The following is a 27685-nucleotide window of genomic DNA, read 5'->3' on the forward strand; positions in this document are numbered from 1 at the left end:
ATTTATAGGACCCCTGGGGGGCGCCGGCCCTGGGAGATCAGATCTCCAAGGGGGTCGGCGGCCAAGGGGGAAGGGGGTGGCTTCCCCCCCAAGCCAAGTGGGGCGCCCCCCACCCCCAGGGTTTCCAACCCTAGGCGTAGGGGGAGGCCCAAGGGGGGGTGCCCCAGCCCACTAAGGGCTGGTTCCCTTCCCACTTCAGCCCATGGGGCCCTCCGAGATAGGTGGCCCCACCCAGTGGACCCCGGGGACCCTTCCGGTGGTCCCGGTACATTACCGATAACCCCCGAAACTTTCCCGGTGGCCGAAACTGGACTTCCTATATATAATTTGTCACCTCCGGACCATTCCGGAACTCCTCGTGACGTCTGGAATCTCATCCGGGACTCCGAACAACTTTCGGGTTTCCGCATACTAATATCTCTACAACCCTAGCGTCATCGAACCTTAAGTGTGTAGACCCTACGGGTTTGAGAGACATGCAGACATGACCGAGACGCCTCTCCGGTCAATAACCAACAGCGGGATCTGGATACCCATGTTGGCTCCCACATGTTCCACGATGATCTCATCGGATGAACCACGGTGTCGAGGATTCAATCAATCCCGTATACAATTCCCTTTGTCAATCGGTACGTTACTTGCCCGAGATTCCATCGTCGGTATCCCAATACCTTGTTCAATCTCGTTACTGGCAAGTCACTTTACTCGTACCGTAATGCATGATCCCGTGGCTAACTCCTTAGTCACATTGAGCTCAATATGATGATGCATTACCGAGTGGGCCCAGCGATACCTCTCCGTCATACGGAGTGACAAATCCCAGTCTCGATCCGTGTCAACCCAACAGACACTTTCAGAGATACCCGTAGTGTACCTTTATAGTCACCCAGTTACGTTGTGACGTTTGGCACACCCAAAGCACTCCTACGGCATCCGGGAGTTACACGATCTCATGGTCTAAGGAAAAGATACTTGACATTGGAAAAGCTCTAGCAAACGAACTACACGATCTTTGAGCTATGCTTAGGATTGGGTCTTGTCCATCACATCATTCTCCTAATGATGTGAACCCGTTATCAATGACATCCAATGTCCATAGTCAAGAAACCATGACTATCTGTTGATCAACGAGCTAGTCAACTAGAGGCTTACTAGGGACACGTTGTGGTCTATGTATTCACACATGTATTACGATTTCCGGATAACACAATTATAGCATGAACAATAGACTATTATCATGAACAAAGAAATATAATAATAACCATTTATTATTGCCTCTAGGGCATATTTCCAACATGGTGAAGGTATGAGGATTGATCATATTGGTCGTGCAATTGTCAAAACCACTAGTCGTAATATACACCCTAGAAATATCTTGCATGTTCCTGAAACATCCAAAAATCTCCTTTCTGTTCATCGTATTGCCATTGACAATAAAGTGTTTCTAGAATTTCACCCATATTTCTTTTTGATTCAAGATCAAGTCACGAGGAACATTCTCTAAAGAGGTAGATGCGTGCATGGGCTCTATCCATCTTTTGGTGTCGTCAAACTCTCTTCAGAGCGATGGCATGCAAGATTAGGACATCCATCTTTTGTTATTGTTCAAGAAGTGCTTAGAAATAATCAGCTCCCATGTGTTGGTGAGCGTAGTCTTGAAACCATATGTGATTCTTGTCAGAAAGCAAAATCTCATCAATTGTCGTATCCAATATCTACTAGTGTTTCTACTAGGCCTTTGCAACTTGTTTTTACTGATGTTTGGGGTTCTGCCCCTATGTCTGTTGGACGTCATACTTACTATGTTAGCTTCGTAGATGATTTTAGTAAGTATACTTGGATTTATCTTCTTAAAAAAGGTTTTGACGTTTTCCTAGTTTTCCAACATTTGCAAGCACTGGTTGAACGTCAATTCGATAGCAAAATTCTTGCGGTCCAATCTGATTGGGGCGGTGAGTATGAGAAACTAGATTTGTTTTGTCAAACCTTGGGTATTTCTCATAATGTGTCATGTCCCCATGCGCATCAGCAAAATGGCTCCGCTGAGCGCAAACATAGGCACATAGTTGAAGTAGGTCTAGCCCTCCTTGCTGGTGCTTCCATGCCTCTCAAGTTTTGGGATGAGGCCTTTGTTACCGCGGTCCATCTCATTAACATGCTTCCTAGTCGTGTTCTTCAAAATGATACACCCATGCATAGACTACTCAATACTCGACCAGATTACCACTCTCTTCGCGTGTTTAGATGTGCTTGTTGGCCCAACTTGCGTCCCTACAACAACCGCAAACTCATGTTCCGTTCCAAACAGTGCGTTTTTCTTAGCTATAGTGCTAAACACAAGGGCGTTAAATGCTTAGATGTTCCTACTGGTCGAGTATATATTTCTCGTGACGTCGTCTTTGATGAAACCGTTTTCCCTTTCGCTCATTTACATCCTAATGCCGGTGCCTTGCTTCGAAAATAAATCCTCCTTTTATCCTCTCATTTAACAGGTTTTAAGCATGGGGATGGCAATTGTAGTGATTATATGACTAATGCTTCTAACCATGAAAAGGAGGATTGTGGTGATGCAGGGTCAAATCAGGAAGCAGCAGATTTTTTTGAGGAAAAACAGTGAAGAAAACAGTATAAACGGCCTAAATTTCATGTGTCCGCTACGTGCCAACCCTGCAGCTAGATCTCCCTCGGGATCGGCAGCTGCAGATTTGACATCATCAGCCCTGGGATCAGTGCCTCGGCCGCAGGCGCGCGCTGACGGCGTCAGCACGGAAGCGCCGCTCCTTCCATCTGCGCCCAACACGCGTCGGGGCCTGGACCCGCCTCGCCACAGGCACACGCCGCCTTGCGGGGACAAGCCAACCGGCCGGTTTGGTGCGACCCCGCTTGTCTACACCAGGCGCGCGAGCCACCAATCCCACGCGGGCGCCGATCCTCAGGTGTATGCGGAGGCGCGTGGGCTGAGCCCAGCAGATAGAGTGCCCGGATCTTCTGTGCCGCCCGCCTTCACGTCATGCCTTTGGCCTGGCCATAGAAGATCTCGCACCTGCCACCAGCAGCGAATCTGCTCCAGGATCGCTAGGAACTCCTATAGCGGACCAGTCTTCAGGATCGTCTGTGACAGTTTCTGATGCGGTGGTGCAGCAAGTTGGAAAAAGTCCTCCACATGGAGAAGGCAAGGGCCTCTCGCCACGGCTACAAAAATGTCCTCCACATGGATGGGCATTTTTTCGGTGAGGGAGAACAAGAAAGAGGAGAGGTACAATTTCATGTTGAATGCGCGAAAGGAGATGATGGATTGGGACCGGAAGAGGATGGAGAAGAAGTTGGAAATTGAGAGGGAGAAGATCAAGTTGGAGAAGCACGAGGTTGCGATCAAATGGGAGCTCGAGAAGACCAAGACATTTGCAGAGATTGAGCTCGAGAATAAGAAGTTGCAAATCGCACGGAACGTGGAAGATGCGAAAATAATATTGGCGGCATGGTTTTGGGTACCGGGCGGAAAATTCGGTTACCGCCCGGTACCCGCGTTTCTCGCTACCCCACGAGAAAGCAGCGTACCGAGCAAAAAAATTCGAATTTTTTGAAATTTTTGAATTTCAACTGTGATAATCTGGTCTAGTAGTGGCAGAAACTGTTCTAAAACATGTGAGCTGCTGTGGTCTGGTAGTAAACATAGCCCTCCAATCCCCGCGCAACCTGTATGTCCCTAGGTCGAGTCCTGGTACTCCCATCTTTGCAGTTTATTTTTGCTTACCAACTCTTAAATAAAAATTCAAAAACAAACTAGGAGAATCGATCCCACGACCTCGTACACGGTAACGAGGGACGGGGAGAACCTACCACTGCACCAACAGCAACTCAGTGATTAACTTGAGCTCAGTACTAATATATTCCTAGCTAAGAAAATTTTGAATTCAAATTGCATTTAAAAAATTCGAGCGGTATTTTCTCGGAATTTCATGGTAACCGCGGTATCCGCGTTTCTCGCCCGCCCTCGGAATTTTCTTGGGATTCGATAGCCAAAACGTTGATTGGCGGACGAAATCATCTTGAATGAGCATGCAAAGAAGTGGCTTGTGGAGAAAAAGAAGATCAATGGCCGTAGGAAGTACGAGATGGAGAGGGCGGCTACGCCAGCAGCGGATGCATGCGAAGTAGGCGGCCTGGATGGAGGAGCTGGCTATTGTTTTGACTCCCGAGAGATGGTAAGTCTGGCCATTATTATGGTAAAAAGAAAGAAAGATGACAAGTCCGGTGATAGCGTTTCAAGGTCCGTATGAGCAAAAAAATCTGGCAGATTAATTACCTTCGTCGGCGTTCAGTCGCAACACCGGCAGCGATCCGTTCTTCACTCGTGCCCTCGCCGTCCTCCTCCACAGGCCGGATCCAGCGTCGCAGATATCTGGTACGGCAGATCAGATCGGGATCTGGCCCAGCGACCACCGACCATGAGCGAGGAGTCGCCGTGCACCCTCCTGCTGCCGTTCTTGGACAAGAGCCGCCACTGGACGGCCGAGGAGATCAAGGCTGGCCTCGAGGGGAGCGACGTCGGCGCAAAGGTCGGCGCTCTGAAGCGCGCCATCATGCTCCACCTCAACGGCGACACAGTGCCCGACCTCCTCATCACCGTCGTCCGCTCCGTCCTCCCCTCCAATCCAAGGAACACATCATCCAGAGGCTCCTCCTCGTCTACCTCGAGGTCGTGGACAAACGGGACCCAGCCTCCGGCAAGGTCATCCCGGAGATGATCCTCGTCTCCCACCACCTCCGCAGCAACCTCCAGCACCCCAACGAATACATCCGCCGCGTCACGCTGCGGTTCCTCTGTCGGCTGCGCGAGCCGGAGCTGCTGCAGCCGATTGTGCCCGCCATTATCGCCAATCTCAAGCACCCGGACCCTTTCGTCCGCCGACACACGCTCTCCGCAATCTCTGTCATCTTCCGCCTGCCTTGTGGCGAGCAGCTCATTCCAAACGCGCCTTACCTTGTGGAGCGTGCTCTCGCCATCGAGCAGGACCCAAGCGCACGGAGGAACGCGTTCCTCATGCTCTGCGACTGCTCGCCGGATCATGCCAATGCTTACCTGCTCGGCAATGCTGCCCGCGTCGCCGAGTGGCCCATCGCCCTCCAGATGGCCGCCCTCGATTTCGTTCGCAAAGCCTACTCTCCTCGCTTCAGAACCACGTACATTGAGATCATTATGTCCCTCATCTCCACTGCCACAACTGATGTTGTTGTAGTGTATGATTGCGCACGCACGCTCTTGTCCGTGTCCCGTGAACCGACGTTGATCCACGCTGCTGCAGAAGCCTACTTCCGGCTGCTCAGCTCACAGAGTGACAACAAGGTGAGGCTCATTATCTTGGACCGCCTGCACGAGCTGTGCGCCTCACAACGTCATATGATGGTCTCTTTTGTCATGGACATCCTGCACTCGCTTGCCAGCGCCGATGCTGATCTGGATGTCAGAAGCAAGGTTCTGGATTTGGTGATTGGTTTGCTCACCACGCAGAATGTGGAGAAGGCCGTTTTATACCTCAAGAACGAGGTTTTGGAGACAATGGACAGTGTGCACGAGATGGCCTATGAATACTACCTGGTGCTGGTGGAGACGATCCATGCCTGTGCCGTAGAGTACCCAAGTGTGGCTGGATTGGTGATGCACATCCTCTTGGATTTCCTTGTGTATGGTGGTGACATTGCTTCAGCTTCGGATGTCATTATGTTTGTGCGTGACGTCATTGGTACCGACCCTTTGCTGCGTGTGTCCGTGATAGTGAGGCTGGTTGATTTGTTAAGTTTTATCCAGGATTCCTTCATCTGTTCATGTGCTCTCTGGATCCTTGGGGAGTACTCGTTTTCGCTATCTGAGGTCCGGAGAGACATCTCTACCATTATGCGCACACTTGGAGATCAGCCCTTCAATGATGTCTCTGAGAAAAGCGATCAATCTATTTTTGATTGCACTCCTACTAGTGGGTTGTTGGATTGCACGCATAGTCTCAGATTTCTCATTATGTCAGGTGATTTTCACTTGGCCGCCGTTGTTGCGTGTACGTTGACCAAGCTTGTGCTGAGGCTGGAGGAGGTTGAAGCAAACAAGGCATCAGCAGAGTCTTTGCTGATCATGGTGTCCATGCTGCAGCTGGGGAAGTCCTCTTACCTTCCCCACCCTATCGACAATGACTCATATGACAGAATTGTTTTCTGCGTTAGGTTGCTTTGTAGCACTGATTATGATCATGCAAGGAAGGTTTGGTTGCTGCCATGCCGCCAGAGCTTCACAAAGATGCTTGCTGAGAAGCAATCCAGGAAGAAGAATGACAAGATGAAGGTCGAGGCACAGAATGCCCATGCACATACTGATGATTCCATTGATTTCTACCACCTGGGCAGCAGGAGCGGAATGGGCCAACTTATTGAGTTGGAAGATGAGTTCCAAGATGATTTAAAGGCTGTAACAGGTGAATTCAAGGATGCAGATGATGCAAATAAATTGAACCGCCCTATTCAGTTGACAGGGTTCAGTGATCCTTTGTATGCTGAAGGATTTGTTACCGTTAATCAGTACTATGATACTGTACTTGATATTACAGTGATGAACCGGACACAAGGAACAATGCACAACTTGTGTTTGAAGTTTGCAACAGCATGCAAAAACGCAGTACTCGAACAACGCTCTCCGAAGTACACCGCCGTGGCTCCTAACGCATGCGAGCAAATCCAGGCCAACATCAAGGTTTCTTCATCAAATGTTGGAATTATAATTACTCGCATCGTTTATGAGACTTTAGATGAAATGGGGCCTTCAGAGGTGATCCTAAAAGATATGAGCATTAGCATTGCGGATTACATGACACCTGCTACATGCACTGATGTAGCTTTCCGGAGGATGTGGGCTGAGTGTCCGTGGAAAGTTAAGATGAAGGTCAATACCGTGCTTCGTGATGAGAAGGCATTTGTGAATTTTATAGTCAAGTCAACAAACATGAACTGCCTAACACCATTGTCTGCGCTTGATGGGGACTGTGGGTTTGTTGCTGCCAATCTCTACGCCAAGAGTGTGTTTGGCGAGGATGCTTTGGTGAACATCAGCATAGAGAAGCAGCAGTCCAACTGTAAGCTCAGTGGCTACATGGCTATACGTGGCTATGTCCATGGACTGGTTCTTAATTTGACGCATACACTTATCCTTAAACAGCAGGCTACGGTTAATGCGGCCATGAGCGTGTGAGACGTGCCACAAGTATTATCTTTATCCGTACAACTTGTTGTTCTTTTTCTATCGAACACAGATGTTCAGTGTTTCGAAAACAAAATACAATGATAAACAAAGAAATAATTTTGAGAACTTAGTATTTTATTCATCATCCTACATATTTCAAGTACATGGATGTTAATTATATGCTCCCGTAGGAGTTTGTCTGTCTGTTTATAGAGTTCATCATGTAGAATACAACGATGCAAAATTGATTGAAGTTTGACACTCGATATAAGAGAAATAATCGCTAGAAGAGAGAAACATGAGCTTACAAAGCTAACGCGTAATCTTGACTTCCCAGGGGCTTAAGGCCATCTCCAACGTCAGCCCGCAAATTTCCTCCGGAATCCGTCCGCGGGGGTGGGGGGGTGCGACTAGTCCACGGACACTGATGCCGGAGGCCGCCATCCAACATTGCATGCATACATTTCAACAATAATTCAAACTAGCAGGACAAAATTCGTTCAAACCCAGCGGAATTCATTCAAGTTTGGTTATAATTTACATAAAAAGGTTGATATTTCGACCGCTTAACAAAAAATTAGGAAAACAGCCTAAACCCTAAACCGGACGACCACCTCGTACTCGTGGCCGCCCTGCCCTGCCGCATCGCCGTCGGTGTTGTCGTCGTCGTCGTGGCGCCAAAGGACCGTGGTAGCATTGTCCAGTGGCTGCCTGCCGCTCGCGGAGAAGCCGCTCCACCTCCTGCTGCACGGTGTTGAGTACCGCCGCGTCCACTGCCAGCGTTGACTTCGGAGCCCTGACAGCGGCCTTGCCATGATCGGCGTTGGTGGAGCAGTCACTAAGCGACCACTCCTCGCTATCAAGGCGGTGGTGGCGCCTGGCGGTCGTCTCCGCGGTGCTCATGGAGTGGTCAAGCGCCCATGCGGCGGCGAGTTCAGGGTTGTTGCGGACTCAATCCAACGCCATGTCGCTCTTGGCGAACGCCAAGTTGCGACCGACATTGTGTTGGTCGTACCTCGCCTTCTGCCTTGCCACGCGCTCCACCACAGATATGACGGCCCTCGAGCCCGAGGCACCGCCTTAAGCGCCTCCTCCGAGGTAGTGCAGGAGGCGACCCCACGCCTTCTTGATCGCGGGCGTCAGCTCCTCCTTGACGGCGAGGCGGTGGCGGCGACGAGGGCACGTCAATGCGCCAGTACCGGCTGCGAGGTGGGGATGCCGGGTCGTCCTGAGAAATGTATAGCCTCGCGTGAAAGTCACGTCAATGGCGATTTGTTGCAGATCTTGATCTCCATCGGATCATTGCGCCTACATAGTGCGACCTGTATGGCCACAAATGACGGAGTTGAATCCGGCAGACCTCAAGTAGGGTCCCAAGCTAGAAGTCTTATGATGGTAATTGGGGCATGCGTTTCTACCCAGGTTCGGACTCTCCTTCGAGATAAACCTTACACCTTGCTTGTGTTTGTATTGATTTGGGATGGAGCACAAAGTATAGATGATTTTACCACAAGATCGCTGTGTGTCATCTACTAGCCCTACCCCTCGGTTTATATAGGCTTGGTCTAGGGTTACAAGCTAGTCGGTTACGTACAAGAAGAATGTGTTCTCAACTACTTTTAATATCTTGGAGTATGCGTCAAGTCTTTGGGAGCCTTCCTTTTATATGTCATGGGCTACCTCAACATGGTCCACTGGTGAACCGATATGGGGGTCCTCAGCCCGACTGACCTGGTCGGGAGAGGACATGGTGAGCGACCCCTGATCCGGGACACCGTCAGCTCGGAAGAGCAATCTCAATGTTTGACAATCCAAACATCATATCGGGGCTTGGTTTTTCAGACGGGGTAGTTTGGCATCGTGGGGGAAGCTAGCTCCCTAAGCTAAGAGCATCCAATCATGGAAGTAGGAAGCATCCGGGCATAGAGAAATTTATTGCTTCAGAATGGGTTGCTACCATTTCGCATTTGTGCATGCCATCATACCCCATGTCTTTTGTTTACTCTGTGCAAAGCCTTCAGCTATGTAGGTATGCAATATTGAAGTCTTGATCTGCAATGCAATACTAATGACACGTGATTTTCTTGGTCCATTGTGATTCTGGGAAACATCTCATGCTACCGTACTCGAGCAACGACATGTTCCCTCCCCATGCACACTAGGTGAATGAGCAACATTTCATATAATAAATAAACAAATAGTGTACATGGGTCAACTGATGCAGAGATCGAGGTGAAATGATCTAATTCACTGATAAAGTAGAAGTGGTTCAATGGGTCATAAAAAAGACATGAATGAAAAAGGCCCTTGCACATATCTACCTAAGTTCAACAATCGAGAAATTAATACCAAACTCAAATAGAAACAAATCGGGAATGCATGCAAATTTTGGGGGGTGGGTTTATTTGTTTTTTAACCCATTTTGTATCTCTTAAACGGATCCATGAATATAAACGTGGGATATTCTTTGGACGTATAGGGACATAATAAACATAACTTAATTGCTAAATACAAAGTGACAATCAAGCATTAACACACGTTACAATATAGACATGTAAGATATGTAATAGTATACTCTCTCGACCTCCGCTATCGGATGCACCCATTGATTAAATTGACATGGCCACATAGAACAAACAAATTAAGGCACAAAAACAGTAGCTTCCAACACAAGCTCGGTCCGACGACGAGCTGTGATCCCATACGCTTCACTCATATCAAGCTTCTCCGGGTTCCCACCATCGGGAAGCTTCCAGTCGAAGTGATAGAGAAGGCTCGCAAGAGCCATTTCAATGTTTGACACTCCAAACATCATACCGGGGCACATTCTCCGTCCAGCGCCACCTGGGAGGAACCTAAAGTCCGTACCACCATAATCAACCTTTTCACCGTCAAACCTCTTGGGCATGAACTCATTCGCGTCAGTCCAGCTCTTCTCATCCCTACCGATTGCCGACACATTCACGAATACAGTGGTGCCCTGTGGAATATCATAGCCCATGACCTTTGTTTGCTCAGTGCAAAGCCTCGGCATGAGCAACGGCACCGGTGGATGCAACCTGAAGGTCTCCTTGATGACCATATGTAGGTAGTGGAGCCGGCCGTCGATGTCGGCCTCAGTCACCTCGGTCTTGCCGTGGAGGACTTGCCGGACTTCGGATTGTGCGGCGGCAATTATGTGTGGGCTCCTCATCAGCTCGGACATTGCCCAAATTGTTGTCGTGGCTGTCGTCTCCGATCCCGCAGCAAAAAGATCCTGGTGACACACACGAACATATGTGAGACTAAAATATCATGTAGCAAGCAAAAGGTGGTAGCTAGCAGATTTAAAATTTCAGTAAAATTTCCAAATTTCTGGTAGTTATGGTGGGTAATGGAATATTTGTAACATTGAAATTTTGCACAATATTAAACAAAATTTAAGCCAAAGTTTACATTAGGCAAATTCATCTGAATCAATTATATTTCATCAAAATCCAAAAGATTTTGCGAAATTCCTGTAAGATCCAAAATAATCTAGCACCAATTTTTTTTGTCATATCAACTGTTGCCAAAAAAATCTCCTACTGAAATTTTAACGGAAAAGCTAACGGGTGACCGTTCAACGGGAGAGCGTGGCATTTTCTGGGAGGATAGCAGTTTTAGTTGTATCGGTGGGTGATAGTTTCTTCAGAACAACATGACATTTTCTAGGAGGATAGCAGTTTAAGCCTTCACTCAGAAAATGTCATCCTCTTCTCTGCCACCCCGACCAACTAAAACTGCCATCAAAATGTTTGCAAATGCCACCCCTCCTAGTGGACGGTCGCCAGATAAGGGGGTCCAATTTTAAACCATGGTCTTGGGTATCTAGTGGTGACTGATGACTCACAAAGAGGACGCCGCGCGCTGATGTTTTCATTGGTGAGGGCGACGCCGCCAATCCCGCCGTCCCTCTGGAACCGGAGCAGAGTGGTGAGTATGTCCCCCCTCTGCTCACGTCCGGCATCATTGTCATCCTCGCCCTCCATAGCTGTTCTGTGATCGCTGATCATGGCGTCCATGATGGAGTGGATCCTCCGGTGCACCTCCCACGTCGCCCCGAGAGCCCGGCCACCGATCGCCCGGGCAAGGCGCGACGCCGGGAACAGGTCGATGAAGTTAAACCCGGACATGAGGTCCAACACCCTGTCCAGCTCCTCCAGGTACGCGTCCCGCTGGGCGCACCTGTCGCCCACGGACGCCCTCATGACCACGTCGTTCATCATCACCTTTAGCATGTCACCAACATTGACGACGGGGCCGGCGTCAGCAACGGACCGCACGAGCCTCGCCGCCTCCTCCTCCCGGACACGGCGGAACGACCGGACGCGCCTTGGGCTCAGCAGCTCCACGGCGCAGAGCTTCCGGAGGGCCTTCCAGTGCCGGCTGTCGTGGCGCGCGAAGGAGATGTCCTCGCCGCCGTAGGTGAAGATGTCCGCCGTGGCGTACACGGGGCGGTCCGCGAAGGCGGCGTCGTGGACCTTCATGACCTCCCTGGCCGCCTCCGCGGAGGAGAGCACGAGCGTCGGGACGTGGCCGAGGCGGAGCAGCATGACAGGGCCGTGCCGACGGGCGAGCCTGTGCATGGCCTGGTGTGGAATGGCGCCGAGCAGGAGGTGCATGTGGCCGATCACCGGCAGCGCCCATGGCCCCGGAGGCAGCTGGTTCAACCGGCCAGCGCCGCGTCTGAGCTTCAGCTTGAGCTTGACGACTATGGCCACGAGAAGGATGCAGAGCAAAGTGTAGCACACGAGCTGGGTGTGTTGGGTTTCCGCCATTGGAGCTACCTTGATCGTGGTCGTATGAACTGAAGATTCAAGATGCGTTTATATAGGACGACAAGGAGTAAACAACGCAAGAGTCCATTGAGTGCAAGCAATGGATGTCCATAGGGAAGAGACGACCGTGGCGGACTGGCTGGCATATGATGCGGCTACATGGGGACAAGAGCTAAACAATGCAAGAATCGATAAAGCACAAGCAATGGAGATCCATAGGGAAGAGACGACCATGGCTGACTGGCTAGCATTGTTGCCGAGCTTAATCTAAGACATGATGCAGCTACATTGGGACAACAGTTAAACAATGCAAGAACCGATTGAGCACAAGCAATGGAGATCCATAGAGAAGAGACGACCGTGGCTGACTGGCTGTCATTGCTGGTGAGCTTGATCTAACATATGATGCAGCTACATAGCGACAAGAGCTAAACAATAGAAGAATAGATTAGGCAATGGAGATCCATAGGGAAGAGTATGCTGTTTTTATATTGCTTGACTTCCTACCTATTTCGGTGCATTGTACTGCATCATTTCAGACAGGACAAAAAGAAGCTGAGACGGTATCCAGAAGTTCGTTGTTCCCATGTGTTGGTGATTCTGAAACAGCATCTAAGTGCTACGTTCTCTTCCTATTTCGGTAGGATGGAAAATGGCCGGATCAACTTTTAGTATTGCACTGCCAAGAATATACTCTCGTGATTACGTGGATCTTGCTATTTCTGCAAGTAGGCATCAGTGGACTGGAATTTTCAAAGCAGCAGAAGACGCGTGGGATACTGGATCTCTATTGGATGATCAAAACGGGCCAAAAAAAGTAATATGGGCCTCTCTCAACTACTGCTCCATACAAAGAACTGAGCTCCATCAAATGATTAGGTTCATTATGGTGGAATCGTTCTTTGATTTTTTTTTTCTCCTCTGGGAGGTGGGGAAGGGAGCCGGTGCACGCGTGCGCGCGCGGCGTACAATCCCTTCATGTCAGGAGAAAACAGTGATGAAGAAAATATTTTGACTGTGCCAACGACCTTGAATATCCATCCATCCTGGCGAACTTTTTTTAGAAAAGGAGGATTACCCCCGGCCTCTGCATCACAGTGATGCATGCAGCCCCTTTATTAAGCAAAGTATCCAAAAGTCTGTGATCGAGAACAAGCTCGCTCAAAGTTGAAGAAAAATAAAATAAAAAGTATAATGTGCCATAACCATACGGCTCATGCCAGTAAAGCAATTACATGGCGATTGCATTGCATATAATAAAGCGACAACCATATGGCTCCTGCCAGTTGCCGATAACTCCGTTACAAAACATGATCATCTCATACAATAAATATAGCATCATGTCTTGACCATATCACATCACAACATGCCTTGTAAAAACAAGTTAGACGTCCTCTACTTTGTTGTTGCAAATTTTGCGTGGCTGTTACGGGCTGAGCAAGAACTGTTCTTACCTACGCATCAAAACCACCCGATAGTTCGTCAAGTTAGTACTATTTTAACCTTCTCAAGGACCGGGCGTAGCCATACTCGGTTCAACTAAAGTTGGAGAAACTGACACCCGCCAGCCACTTATGTGCAAAGCACGTCGGTAGAACCAGTCTCACGTAAGCGTACGCGTACTGTCGGTCCGGGCCGCTTCATCCAACAATATCGCTGAACCAAAGTATGACATGCTGGTAAGCAGTATGACTTGTATCACCCACAACTCACTTGTGTTCTACTCGTGCATATAACATCTACGCATAAACCTGACTCGGATCCGCTGTTGGCGAACGTAGTAATTTCAAAAATTTCCAACGCACACATAGGATCATGGTGATGCATAGCAACGAGAGTGGAGAGTGTGTCCACGTACCCTCGTAGACCGAAAGCGGAAGTGTTAGCACAACGCGGTTGATGTAGTCGTACGTCTTCACGATCTGACCGATCCAAGTACCGAACGCACGGCACCTCCGAGTTCAGCACACGTTCAGCTCGATGACGTCCCGCGAGCTCCGATCCAGCAAAGCTTCGCCGGAGAGTTTCGTCAGCACGACGGCGTGATGACGGTGATGATGATGCTACCGACGCAGGGCTTCGCCTAAGCACCGCTACGATATGATCGAGGTGGATTATGGTGGAGGGGGGCACCGCACACGGCTGGGAGAGATCAACAGATCAACTTGTGTGTCTAGAGGTGCCCCCCTGCCCCCGTATATAAAGGAGCAAGGGGGGAGGCCGGCCGGCCCCTATAGGCACGCCAGGAGGAGGAGTCCTCCTCCTAGTAGGAGTATGACTCCCCTCTTTCCTACTCCTACTAGGAGGGGAAAGGAAGGGGGAGAGGGAGAAGGAAAGGGGGGCGTCGCCCCCCTCTCCTAGTCCAATTCGGACCAGAGGGGGAGGGTCACGTGGCCTGCCCTAGGCCAGACCTCTCTTGAGTAAAGAGACTTGCCAGCCTTGTCACATTGCTTGCAAGGCTTATTGTGATGTGCATTACCGAGAGGGCCCAGAGATACCTCTCCGACAACCGGAGTGACAAATCCTAGTCTCGATCTATGCCAACTCAACAAGTACCATCGGAGACACCTGTAGAGCACCTTTATAATCACCCAGTTACGTTGTGACGTTTGGTAGCACACAAAGTGTTCCTCCGGTAATCGGGAGTTGCATAATCTCATAGTCATAGGAACATGTATAAGTCATGAAGAAAGCAATAGCAGTAAACTAAACGATCAAGTGCTAAGCTAACGGAATGGGTCAAGTCAATCACATCATTCTCCTAATGATGTGATCCCGTTAATCAAATGACAACTCATGTCTATGGTTAGGAAACTTAACCATCTTTGATTAACGAGCTAGTCAAGTAGATGCATACTAGTGACACTATGTTTGTCTATGTATTCACACATGTATTATGTTTCCTGTTAATACAATTCTAGCATGAATAATAAACATTTATCATGATATGAGGAAATAAATAATAACTTTATTATTGCCTCTAGGGCATATTTCCTTCAGTCAATAATCTAGATTACAAAGTAATGATTCTAACACCCATGGAGTTTTGGTGCTGGTCATGTTTTGCTCGTGGAAGAGGCTTAGTTAACGGGTCTGCAACATTCAGATCCGTATGTATCTTGCAAATCTCTATGTCTCCCACCTGGACTTGATCCCGGATGGAATTGAACCGTCTCTTGATGTGCTTGGTTCTTTTGTGAAATCTGGATTCCTTTGCCAAGGCAATTGCACCAGTATTGTCACAAAAGATTTTCATTGGTCCCGATGCACTAGGTATGACACCTAGATCGGATATGAACTCCTTCATCCAGACTCCTTCATTTGCTGCTTCCGAAGCAACTATGTACTCCGCTTCACACGTAGATCCCGCCACGACGCTTTGTTTAGAACTGCACCAACTGACAGCTCCACCGTTCAATGTAAACACGTATCCGGTTTGCGATTTAGAATCGTCCGGATCAGTGTCAAAGCTTGCATCGATGTAACCATTTACGACTAGCTCTTTGTCACCTCCATAAACGAGAAACATATTCTTAGTCCTTTTCAGGTATTTCAGGATGTTCTTGACCGCTGTCCAGTGATCTACTCCTGGATTACTTTGGTACCTCCCTGCTAGGCTAATAGCAAGGCACACATCAGGTCTTGTACACAGCATTGCATACATGATAGAGCCTATGGCTGAAGCATAGGGAACATCTTTCATTTTCTCTCTATCTTCTGCAGTGATCGGGCATTGAGTCTGACTCAACTTCACACCTTTTAACACAGGCAAGAACCCTTTCTTTGCTTGATCCATTTTGAACTTTTTCAAAACTTTGTCAAGGTATGTGCTTTGTGAAAGTCCTATCAAGCGTCTTGATCTATCTCTATAGATCTTGATGCCCAATATGTAAGCAGCTTCACCGAGGTCTTTCATTGAAAAACTTTTATTCAAGTATCCTTTTATGCTATCCAGAAATTTTATATCATTTCCAATCAGCAATATGTCATCCACATATAATATCAGAAATGCTACAGAGCTCCCACTCACTTTCTTGTAAATACATGCTTCTCCAAAAGTCCGTATAAATCCATATGCTTTGATCACACTATCAAAACGTTTATTCCAACTTCGAGAGGCTTGCACCAGTCCATAAATGGATCGCTGGAGCTTGCACACTTTGTTAGCTTCTTTTGGATCGACAAAACCTTCTGGTTGCATCATATACAACTCTTCTTCTAGAAATCCATTCAGGAATGCAGTTTTGACATCTATTTGCCAAATTTCATAATCATAAAATGCGGCAATTGCTAACATGATTCGGACAGACTTAAGCATCGCTACGGGTGAGAAAGTCTCATCATAGTCAACCCCTTGAACTTGTCGAAAACCTTTTGCAACAAGTCCAGGTTTGTAGACAGTAACATTACCGTCAGCGTCAGTCTTCTTCTTGAAGATCCATTTATTCTCTATGGCTTGCCGATCATCGGGCAAGTCAACTAAAGTCCACACTTTGTTCTCATACATGGATCCCATCTCAGATTTCATGGCCTCAAGCCATTTTGCGAATTCTGGGCTCACCATCGCTTCTTCATAGTTCGTAGGTTCGCCTTGGTCAAGCAACATGACCTCCAGAATAGGATTACCGTACCACTCTGGTGCGGATCTTACTCTGGTTGACCTACGAGGTTCAGTAGTAACTTGATCTGAAGTTATATGATCATTATCATTAGCTTCCTCACTAATTGGTGTAGGAGTCACAGGAACAGATTTCTGTGATGAACTACTTTCCAATAAGGGAGCAGGTACAGTTACCTCATCAAGTTCTACTTTCCTCCCACTGACTTCTTTCGAGAGAAACTCCTTCTCTAGAAAGTATCCATTCTTAGCAACGAATGTCTTGCCTTCGGATCTGTGATAGAAGGTGTACCCAACAATTTCCTTTGGGTATCCTATGAAGACACATTTCTCCGAATTGGGTTCGAGCTTATCAGGTTGAAGCTTTTTCACATAAGCATCGCAGCCCCAAACTTTAAAAAACGACAACTTTGGTTTCTTGCCAAACCACAGTTCATAAGGCGTCGTCTCAACAGATTTTGATGGTGCCCTATTTAACGAGAATGCAACCGTCTCTAAAGCATAACCCCAAAACAATAGCGGTAGATCAGTAAGAGACATCATAGATCACACCATATCTAGTAAAGTACGATTACGACGTTCGGACACACCATTACGTTGTGGTGTTCTGGGTGGCGTGAGTTGCGAAACTGTTCCGCATTGTTTCAAATGTAGACCAAACTCGTAACTCAAATATTCTCCTCCATGATCAGATCATAGAAACTTTATTTTCTTGTTTTCGATGATTTTCCACTTCACTTTGAAATTCTTTGAACTTTTCAAATGTTTCAGACTTATGTTTCATTATGTAGATATACCCATATCTGCTCAAATCATCTGCGAAGGTGAGAAAATAACGATACCCGCCGCGAGCCTCAATATTCATCGGACCACATACATCAGTATGTATGATTTCCAACAAATCTGTTGCTCGCTCCATTGTTCCGGAGAACGGCATTTTAGTCATCTTGCCCATGAGGCATGGTTCGCAAATACCAAGTGATTCATAATCAAGTGATTCCAAAAGTCCATCAATATGGAGTTTCTTTATGCGCTTTACACCAATATGACCCAAACGGCAGTGCCACAAATAAGTTGCACTATCATTATCAACTCTGCATCTTCTGGCTTCAACATTATGAATATGTGTATCACTACTATCGAGATTCATCACAAATAGACCACTCTTCAAGGGTGCATGACCATAAAAGATATTACTCATATAAATAGAACAACCATTATTCTCAGATTTAAATGAATAACCGTCTCGCATCAAACAAGATCCAGATATAATGTTCATGCTTAGCGTTGGCACCAAATAACAATTATTTAGGTCTAAAACTAATCCCGAAGGTAGATGTAGAGGTAGCGTGCCGACGGCGATCACGTCGACTTTGGAACCATTTCCCACGCGCATCGTCACCTCGTCCTTAGCCAGTCTTCGCTTAATCCGTAGTCCCTGTTTCGAGTTGCAAATATTAGCAACAGAACCAGTATCAAATACCCAGGTGCTACTGCGAGCTCTAGTAAGGTACACATCAGTAACATGTATATCACATATACCTTTGTTCACCTTGCCATCCTTCTTATCCGCCAAATACTTGGGGCAGTTCCGCTTCCAGTGACCAGTCTGTTTGCAGTAGAAGCACTCAGTCTCAGGCTTAGGTCCAGACTTGGGTTTCTTCTCTTGAGTAGCAACTTGTTTGTTGTTCTTCTTGAAGTTCCCCTTCTTCTTCCCTTTACCCTTTTTCTTGAAACTGGTGGTCTTGTTGACCATCAACACTTGATGCTCCTTCTTGATTTCTACCTCCGCAGCCTTTAGCATTGCGAAGAGCTCGGGAATTGTCTTATCCATCCCTTGCATATTATAGTTCATCACGAAGCTTTTGTAGCTTGGTGGTAGTGATTGAAGAATTCTGTCAATGACACTATCATCCAGAAGATTAACTCCCAGTTGAATCAAGTGATTGCAGTACCCAGACATTATGAGTATATGCTCACTGACAGAACTATTCTCCTCCATCTTGCAGCTGTAGAACTTATTGGAGACTTCATATCTCTCAACCCGGCATTTGCTTGAAATATCAACTTCAACTCCTGGAACATCTCATATGCTCCATGACGTCCAAAACGTCGTTGAAGTCCCGGTTCTAAGCCGTAAAGCATGGCACACTGAACTATCGAGTAGTCATCAACACGCAACTGCCAGGCATTCACAATGTCTGCAGTTGCTGGCGCAGGTGGTACACCTAGCGGTGCTTCTAGGACGTAATTTTTCTGTGCAGCAATGAGGATAATCCTTAAGTTACGGACCCAGTCCGTGTAATTGCTACCATCATCTTTCAACTTTGCTTTCTCAAGGAACGCATTAAAATTCAACGGAACAACAGCACGGGCCATCTATCTACAACAACATAGACAAGCAAAATATTATTAGGTACTAAGTTCATGATAAATTTAAGTTCAATTAATCATATTACTTAAGAACTCCCACTTAGATAGACATCCCTCTAATCATCTAAGTGATCACGTGATCCATATCAACTAAACCATAACCGATCATCACGTGAAATGGAGTAGTTTTCAATGGTGAACATCACTATGTTGATCATATCTACTATATGATTCACGCTCGACCTTTCGGTCTTAGTGTTCCGAGGCCATATCTGCATATGCTAGGCTCGTCAAGTTTAACCCGAGTATTCTGCATGTGTAAAACTGTCTTACACCCGTTGTAGATGAACGTTGAGCTTATCCCACCCGATCATCACGTGGTGTCTCGGCACGACGAACTTTGGCAACGGTGCATACTCAGGGAGAACACTTTTACCTTGAAATTTAGTGAGAGATCATCTTATAATGGTACCGTCAATCAAAGCAGAATAAGATGCATAAAGGATAAACATCACATGCAATCAATATAAGTGATATGATATGGCCATCATCATCTTGTGCCTTTGATCTCCATCTCCAAAGCACCGTCATGATCACCATTGTCACCGGCGCGACACCTTGATCTCCATCGTAGCATCGTTGTCGTCTCGCCAACTATTGCTTCTACGACTATCGCTACCGCTTAGTGATAAAGTAAAACAATTACATGGCGATTGCATTGCATACAATAAAGCGACAACCATATGGCTCCTGCCAGTTGCCGATAACTCCGTTACAAAACATGATCATCTCATACAATAAATATAGCATCATGTCTTGACAATATCACATCACAACATGCCCTGCAAAAACAAGTTAGACGTCCTCTACTTTGTTGTTGCAAGTTTACGTGGCTGCTACGGGCTGAGTAAGAACCGTTCTTACCTACGCATCAAAACCACAACGATAGTTCATCAAGTTAGTGATGTTTTAACCTTCTCAAGGACCGGGCGTAGCCATACTCGGTTCAACTGAAGTTGAAGAAACTGACACCCGTCAGCCACCTATATGCAAAGCACGTCGGTAGAACCAGTCTCGCGTAAGCGTACGCGTAATGTCGGTCCGGGCCGCTTCATCCAACAATATCGCTGAACCAAAGTATGACATGCTGGTAGGCAGTATGACTTGTATCGCCCATAACTCACTTGTGTTCTACTCGTGCATATAACATCTACGCATAAACCTGGCTCGGATGCCACTATTGGGGAACGTAGTAATTTCAAAAATTTCCTACGCACACATAGGATCATGGTGATGCATAGCAACGAGAGTGGAGAGTGTGTCCACGTACCCTCGTAGACCGAAAGCGGAAGCGTTAGCACAACGCGGTTGATGTAGTCGTACGTCTTCATGATCTGACCGATCCAAGTACCGAACGCACGGCACCTCCGAGTTCAGCACACGTTCAGCTCGATGACGTCCCGCGAGCTCCGATCCAGCAAAGCTTCACCGGAGAGTTTCGTCAGCACGACGGCGTGATGACGGTGATGATGATGCTACCGACGCAGGGCTTCGCCTAAGCACCTCTACGATATGATCGAGGTGGATTATGGTGGAGGGGGCACCGCACACGCATGGGAGAGATCAACAGATCAACTTGTGTGTCTAGAGGTGCCCCCCTGCCCCCGTATATAAAGGAGCAAGGGGGAGGCCGGCCGGCCCCTGTAGGCGCGCCAGGAGGAGGAGTCCTCCTCCTAGTATGAGTAGGACTCCCCTCTTTCCTACTCCTACTAGGAGGGGGAAAGGAAGGGGGAGAGGGAGAAGGAAAGGGGGGCGCCCCCCCCCTCTCCTACTCCAATTCGGACCAGAGGGGGAGGGGCGCGCGGCCTGCCCTAGGCCAGCCCTCTCTCTCTCCACTAAGTCCCATAAGGCCCACTATTTCTCCCGGGGGGGTTCCGGTAACCCTGCGGCACTTCGGTTTTCTCCGAAACCACCCGGAACACTTCCAGTGTCCGAATATAGTCGTCCAATATATCAATCTTTACGTCTCGACCATTTCGAGACTCCTCGTCATGTCCGTGATCATATCCGGGACTCCGAACTACTTTCGGTACATCAAAACACAAAAACTCATAATACCGATCGTCACGGAACTTTAAGCGCGCGGACCCTACGGGTTCGAGAACTATGTAGACATGACCGAGGCACGTCTCCGGTCAATAACCAATAGCGGAACCTGGATGCTCATATTGGCTCCCACATATTCTACGAAGATCTTTATCGGTCAAACCGCATAACAACATACGTTGTTCCCTTTGTCATCGGTATGTTACTTGCCCGAGATTCAATCGTCGGTATCTCAATACCTAGCTCAATCTCGTTACCGGCAAGTCTCTTTACTCGTTACGTAATGCATCATCCTGCAACTAACTCATTAGTCACATTGCTTGCAAGGCTTATTGTGATGTGCATTACCGAGAGGGCCCAGAGATACATCTCCGACAATCGGAGTGACAAATCCTAATCTCGATCTATGCCAACTCAACAAGTACCATCAGAGACACCTGTAGAGCACCTTTATAATCACCCAGTTACATTGTGACGTTTTGTAGCACACAAAGTGTTTCTCCGGTAATCGGGAGTTGCATAATCTCATAGTCATAGGAACATGTATAAGTCATGAAGAAAGCAATAGCAGTAAACTAAACGATCAAGTGCTAAGCTAACAGAATGGGTCAAGTCAATCACATCATTCTCCTAATGATGTGATCCCATTAATCAAATGACAACTCATATCTATGGTTAGAAAACTTAACCATCTTTAATTAACGAGCTTGTCAAGTAGAGGCATACTAGTGACACTATGTTTGTCTATGTATTCACACATGTATTATGTTTCCGGTTAATACAATTCTAGCATGAATAATAAACATTTATCATGATATGAGGAAATAATAATAACTTTATTATTGCCTCTAGGGCATATTTCCTTCATCTTGTTCATCTTTGGCTCTCCCCAAATGAAACAATTTGCTTTTGTTAAAATTAATCTTCAATCCCGACAACTGTTCGAATAGGCATAGCGCAAGCTTCATATTTCTGGCATTTGCCAAATCATATCCATCCTGGCGGACTGTGTAGCTAGGCAGGCATGCCCAGGGCAGGCAACCATGCTCCGAATTGGCGATCAAGGAATTACACCGGGATGAATCCGCTGGTTGGATCAAGACCCATAGCCGCTGGGAAGTAGATGGGATCTAAACACTTCGTTAGCCAAAACCTATTATGCACGTCTTAGTCGATGCATGTTTATGCCACCATTATGTAATGCATGGGAATGAAGAACTGACATTCGACCATTATCAGTACTACCTCCGTCCTGGTTTATAGGTCTTCTTTGTAGTTTGTGTCAAATTTTGACCAAAGATTTAACTAATAAAATGTTAATGCATGTCAACAAAAATTATATTGTTGGATTTGTATTTGAACATAATTTTCAATGATATAATTTTCTGTGACATGCATGAACATTTTGTTAGTTCAATCTATGGTCAAAATGTGACACGAAATACAATGGGGATCAATAAATCGGGACGGAGGTAGTAGTTGCTAATATACTGACATGAACTAATAACAAATGAACCCACAAAAAACAAAACAAAAAGCACCTGCTTAGGTGAAAATATTCAGATGTGAACCAATCGAGCATCAATTCAAGCAGCTGATTTGAAATGAGAGGCATCCATGTGTTGGTAAGATGACTTTGCAAGCATTGACCAATATAGTGTGTTCTATTTTTAAGCATAGACTAGCAAATATGCCCGTTCATCACAACGGGAGATGAGAAAAAAAAATCTGGTAGTGTATCAATTCTTATATCAGTTGATATGATCCAGGATTGACCAGTTCGACAAAGACGTCCAACACTGCAGCACTCGACTGGTGTCATCCGACGACCAGGATGCACATGCCAAAGTCTAACAAAAAGTACATATGGGACGCGCATTTTCTTAGAGAAAAAAAAGAATTATCTATTGCATAAATGGGGATGAGGCTTGATTTGGCACCATCCCGCCGCATCCGATTTTCATCTCCCGCCATCTCCACCTGCGTTGCTCCATCGCATGCGAGCTGCATATACCATTTGCACCGCACTCTGCGTGGCTCACTGGAACTGCCGATTTGAGGATTTCCAGCGAGTCAAGCTCTGGGCTGCTTTAAGGTTCGTGCTGATGCGAGTCAGCCCATCCCATTTGCAATCAAACGCGGTTTTCTTGGCCCAACTCGGCCTGGTTGGAGGTAATGTGGGCTACCAAACATGACATTGGGCTCCCCATCATTGCGTGCTAGACATCGCCTTAGCCCACTCACTAGATCGCTGGAGAAAAACATACGCAAGGCAACTAACTAATCTCACCCAAGTGTGCGCTTCTATTTGCTCTAATCCTCATTACAAACTCCCAAACTATATAAGTAGGGTTTTGAATTTTAAGATTGTTACAATTGATTATTAGATTAATATAATTTTCTGTTTGAGAATTTGATTAATGCTATTTTCTAAAATTTGAGGTGTTTTTTCAGTTTTGCGGATCATTTTTTTACATTGTTCAGTTTTATTATATTTAACTAGTATTTCATGTGAAACGTTTCATTTTGGTAAGTACAATTTGATATTTAATCACCCGCAAAAAAATTGATATTTGATATTTTTGGTTGTCGAGTGTGTTATTTTTATGTATATTATTCTTTGATAACCGTATGTATGTGGTGTACACGTGGACATGGGGACATTTTTGTCCTAGGTCCGCCCCTGGCAGTGCCTCTCAGAAAGACAAAGATTTGCTTACGTGAGAGACACCTCCCGGAAAAGGAAAAAATATTATTATTTTTGCTTTCATAGGAGGCATATTTGCTTCTCGTGGAGGCAAATATTTACTTCCGCGAGAGGCGCAACTATGCCTCTCGAAAATAAAATAAACATGTTTTTTGCTTCCGTCAGAAGCACAAACGTACTTCTCATGGAGGTACAATTCGGCAGCCTCTCGGAAAAGAAAAGAAAGTTAGAAAGAATCGTGCTTCCAGCTCATTGTTTTATCCTTCAGTTTTTTTCGTGAAAAAAAGTTCACCAAAACCTATTAACATGGGGCTCTAGTTTCGAGATCTCGATGCGAGAAATCCAACGGTGAAAACGGTTCGAATTTGGACGCTCGGTTTAAGAAATAAAATGTGTTGAATAAGCGAATCTACAAAAAATGTGAAAACTCATAGGCTATGACAAGTGGCGCACATGCTATGCGCCACTTGCCAACCCATGAGAAAGCGGGAGTGACCTTGGCAAGGAGTATCCCTTAATCATAGATCTCCGACAACTCATATAGTCGCTTGTGAATTATGTTCGTGCGTATCAGGGCCAATCCTATTTGGCGCGCTCATCGTACGAACATTTTTGGGCCCGCCCAATTAGGGCCAAAATAGGGCTTCCCCGATTTTGGGATGGTTCTGGAACATTCCCATTAATGTTCTGAAAATAAATGGAACCATTTTTTATGTTTCTTCGGCTTTTTTATTTTTTTATTTCCTTTCTTTTTTCATATTCATTCTTTTCATGTTCATCTATCTTTTATTTTTATTTTTTCTTTTGAAGATCTTTTTTAATATTTTTGACATTTTTAAAAATCAGGAACATTTTCTATGTAATCGTGAATGTTTTTGAAATTCACGAATATTTTATGTAAAGTCGTAAGCATAATTAAAATTGTTAGAATTTTTGTAATTTTCTATTTTTCTGAAATTCGTGAATATTTTCTCTACATTGACAACATTTTTTTGGAAGTTGTTTTTTTAATGAGTGAACATTTTTTTAATCAAAAAATATGTTTGGGAACAATTTTTCGAGTCAATGAATATGTTTGTTTTTGCCCGACTTTTTTTGTAATGTATGAATATATTTTTTTAATTGTAAACCTTTTTTGGTAGTAACGGGCAGGCCTATTTACCACGGTAGCGGTATTCTGTTTCTTCTCTTCTTTTTTCTGGCCTATATCTATTTTACTTATGTTTTTAACATGGTTTTGGGTATTCTTTTTTTTCTTTTTCTTTTTCATTTTCTATTTTCATTTAGATGATTTGTTTTTCTTTATACAAATTCATGAACTTTTCCCAAATTCAAGAACTTCTAAAAATATCATGAACATTTTTCTTAAATTCGTGAACTTTTTCCTAAAATTCGTAAACTTGTTTCCAGTTACGCACCCATTCCATTCCCAAGCACCGCCAAGACTCCTTAGCCTCTTTGGCTTATATTCAACCCACAATTCAAATGCGAGCCAAGTTCTTCATGCACACATGCAATCACACAGCCCTTCCATTCCATTCCGAGGTAGCGCCACTACTTCTTAGCTTCTTCGCAGTATATCCAGCCCACAATCCAAGCGTCATGTTTCGCAGCATGCAAAGCTCCTTCACCTTGCATGTGAAGGATCTCTTTTAATTAGACAAAAAAACATTGTTGAACATCTTTAAATTGGTGAGAATCAGTATAAGGAAGCAATCTGGGATTATTTAACATAAAATATCCATAGGCACTAATACGTCGGTGGAACAGGCCCAATAACTAGAGCGCAGGCCAAGGCCCAATACCGTTTAATTACCCGTTTCGGAACATAGAAATATTTTAGAACTTATTTTTGTTCACAAGAATTGCTGTCTCAATTGGTCATCGTGATGCCCAATTAATGTACGCGGGACTTCTTAGGTTCGAGTCTCTCTTCTCCACCTTGTTTAGTTTGAATCCTTGGTTTTGCAAAAAAAATTGGTTGATTTTAGTAATATTGTTCGCTCGTGTAGCAGGCCTAACATGGAGGCCCAGTGGTGCGACGTGGGACGGACAAAATTCCCGTTAGAAGCCCATGTAGCCCAGCCAGATGGACAAACAAAAACTAGTACCACCTATGGTGAATGGACCACAAATTAAGAGAAACACACCTTACTTAGTAGTATATGTATAGATACCCAGGCTAAATATTTACAAATCACATCCAGTTTCTATTGATGGGCGTACTATGAGTGTCAAGCAAAGATAAAAGGGAGTGGGATACCTGCTAAAGAAACAAAACATCATCGATCCCGACATGTCTCCTCTTGGCTGCTCTGCAAGTGAAACAGCCACACACTTTGTGTCGCAATGCAATAGGACGAGGGATATTTGTAATTCACTAGGCGTCCAGCAGCTAAGTAGCGATGGGGAGCTGGTTGGTGCCTTCCATTTGTGTGGCATGCAATTTGCGCATATGAAGCGAAGATCTTGGACTTTGGTGGCTACAGCTATTTCCTGGACTCTATGGCTCCGAAAAAGTTTATTCCACCTATCATGGCTGCCAAAACAATTACAGATAATGTTCAAGTATAGATGCATAGAACTCGTGGGGCAGTTTCTTTTGGTGTTTCTTTCCTCTTTCTTATTCTTTTGTCTCCTACCCTGCCTCCGTCTTTGTAGTTCTATACTCTTCCCATCGTGCGTGTAAAAAATTGTGTTGGACAAGGTTCTCCATGCATGCCATCCGTTTGTAATGAAAAGGTAGGGGCCTCCCCTCATGAAGTTGCTGAAAGAATTCTATGTATGTTCTAGCAACATAGCCGAGCATTATGTGCTCTAGTATGATATGAGTTAGAAAATTTGCCCATCGCCTCTACTATGCATCGATGTTATATCGTCAAAACAAAATTCTAATATTGTGAAAACTTCAGTTCATGCATTCTTTTTATCAATGAAGATTCAAACCATAAATTCAATTAATGCATTACAAATGAAGACACAGACACATCAAACAAGCACTCATGCAGATAACAAGCTGTAATTTATTAATATATTTGACACATTACATATATATGATCTTCAATAAAAGTATTTATTCCAATTCATTTGCTATGGTGCCAGCAAATTATTCATAACAGCTTTCTCTCAATAAAAAGGTGCACGCTGAGGGATCCCCTTTCGGCGGTGACGAATAACCCTTGGTGGAGATGGTTTTTCCTTGCAATAATCCGCATCGCTGCAACTCTCTTCATTGTTTCCAGTATTTCCACTTGTGTTACTGCAATCTGTGTCATCATCCTTTCTTGTACAGTCAATAAAATCTCTAGTTGGAATGCTTGTCCTCATATCCTCTTTGATTCCTTTAAGCTGACAAGAAAATGTCCAGTCAAAAATAAGTAAACATTAAAGGAACCAATTACATGGGGTAACTTTTCAATAGTTACATATTAGTTTAGTAGCTTACGTTGCAACCCAGGGAGCAGAAGCGGAATGGGTCAAGAAGAGCACGATTGCAACTCTCACAATTGTATGATGATGATGATGCCTTGACCGCAGAAACACCACAACCACGTTGTTGTGGGCGCTCATTAAGAAATACAACTGTTGCACTGTTGATCACATATGTTTGTACATCACTGATATCAAGTACATCTTTTAACTCGGCAACCCTGACCACGTCATGGTATGACGACCGCCTTATCTACAAGATTTCATAAGTTAATTTGTGTTGGTCATGACACAAAGGTATATCGATCCACTCTTTCACTAAAGATAATACATGTGTGATGATAAATAGATTTTTAGATGATCACTTACACTAAGTACTTTTTGACATATGTTAGATAAATATGATGTAAAAATACTCTTGCATAATC

The 27685-nt window shown here is 45.5% G+C and overlaps 1 protein-coding gene and 2 pseudogenes across 1 annotated transcript in view; 1 reads left to right on the forward strand and 2 right to left on the reverse strand.

Moving 5' to 3' along the window:
* The first annotated feature begins 4469 nt into the window (after positions 1-4469).
* Positions 4470-7234, forward strand: LOC123076619 (coatomer subunit beta-1-like; annotated as a pseudogene).
* A 2632-nt stretch (positions 7235-9866) lies between these two features.
* LOC123075762 (zealexin A1 synthase-like) lies at positions 9867-12024 on the reverse strand (annotated as a pseudogene).
* Positions 12025-26831: 14807 nt separating this feature from the next.
* The window catches only part of LOC123075763 (protein RGF1 INDUCIBLE TRANSCRIPTION FACTOR 1), a 1581-nt gene continuing 727 nt past the window's right edge, over positions 26832-27685 (reverse strand). Inside the window, exons 2-3 of the mRNA XM_044498289.1 lie at positions 27274-27510; positions 26832-27176 (exon numbers count right to left, since the gene is read on the reverse strand). Of these exons, the coding sequence (XP_044354224.1) occupies positions 26955-27176; positions 27274-27510 (459 nt within the window). The 3' untranslated portion in view covers positions 26832-26954. The remainder of the gene's footprint in view (positions 27177-27273; positions 27511-27685) is intronic.

Source organism: Triticum aestivum, chromosome 3D (assembly GCF_018294505.1).
Source record: "Triticum aestivum cultivar Chinese Spring chromosome 3D, IWGSC CS RefSeq v2.1, whole genome shotgun sequence".
Taxonomy (NCBI): Eukaryota; Viridiplantae; Streptophyta; class Magnoliopsida; order Poales; family Poaceae; genus Triticum; species Triticum aestivum.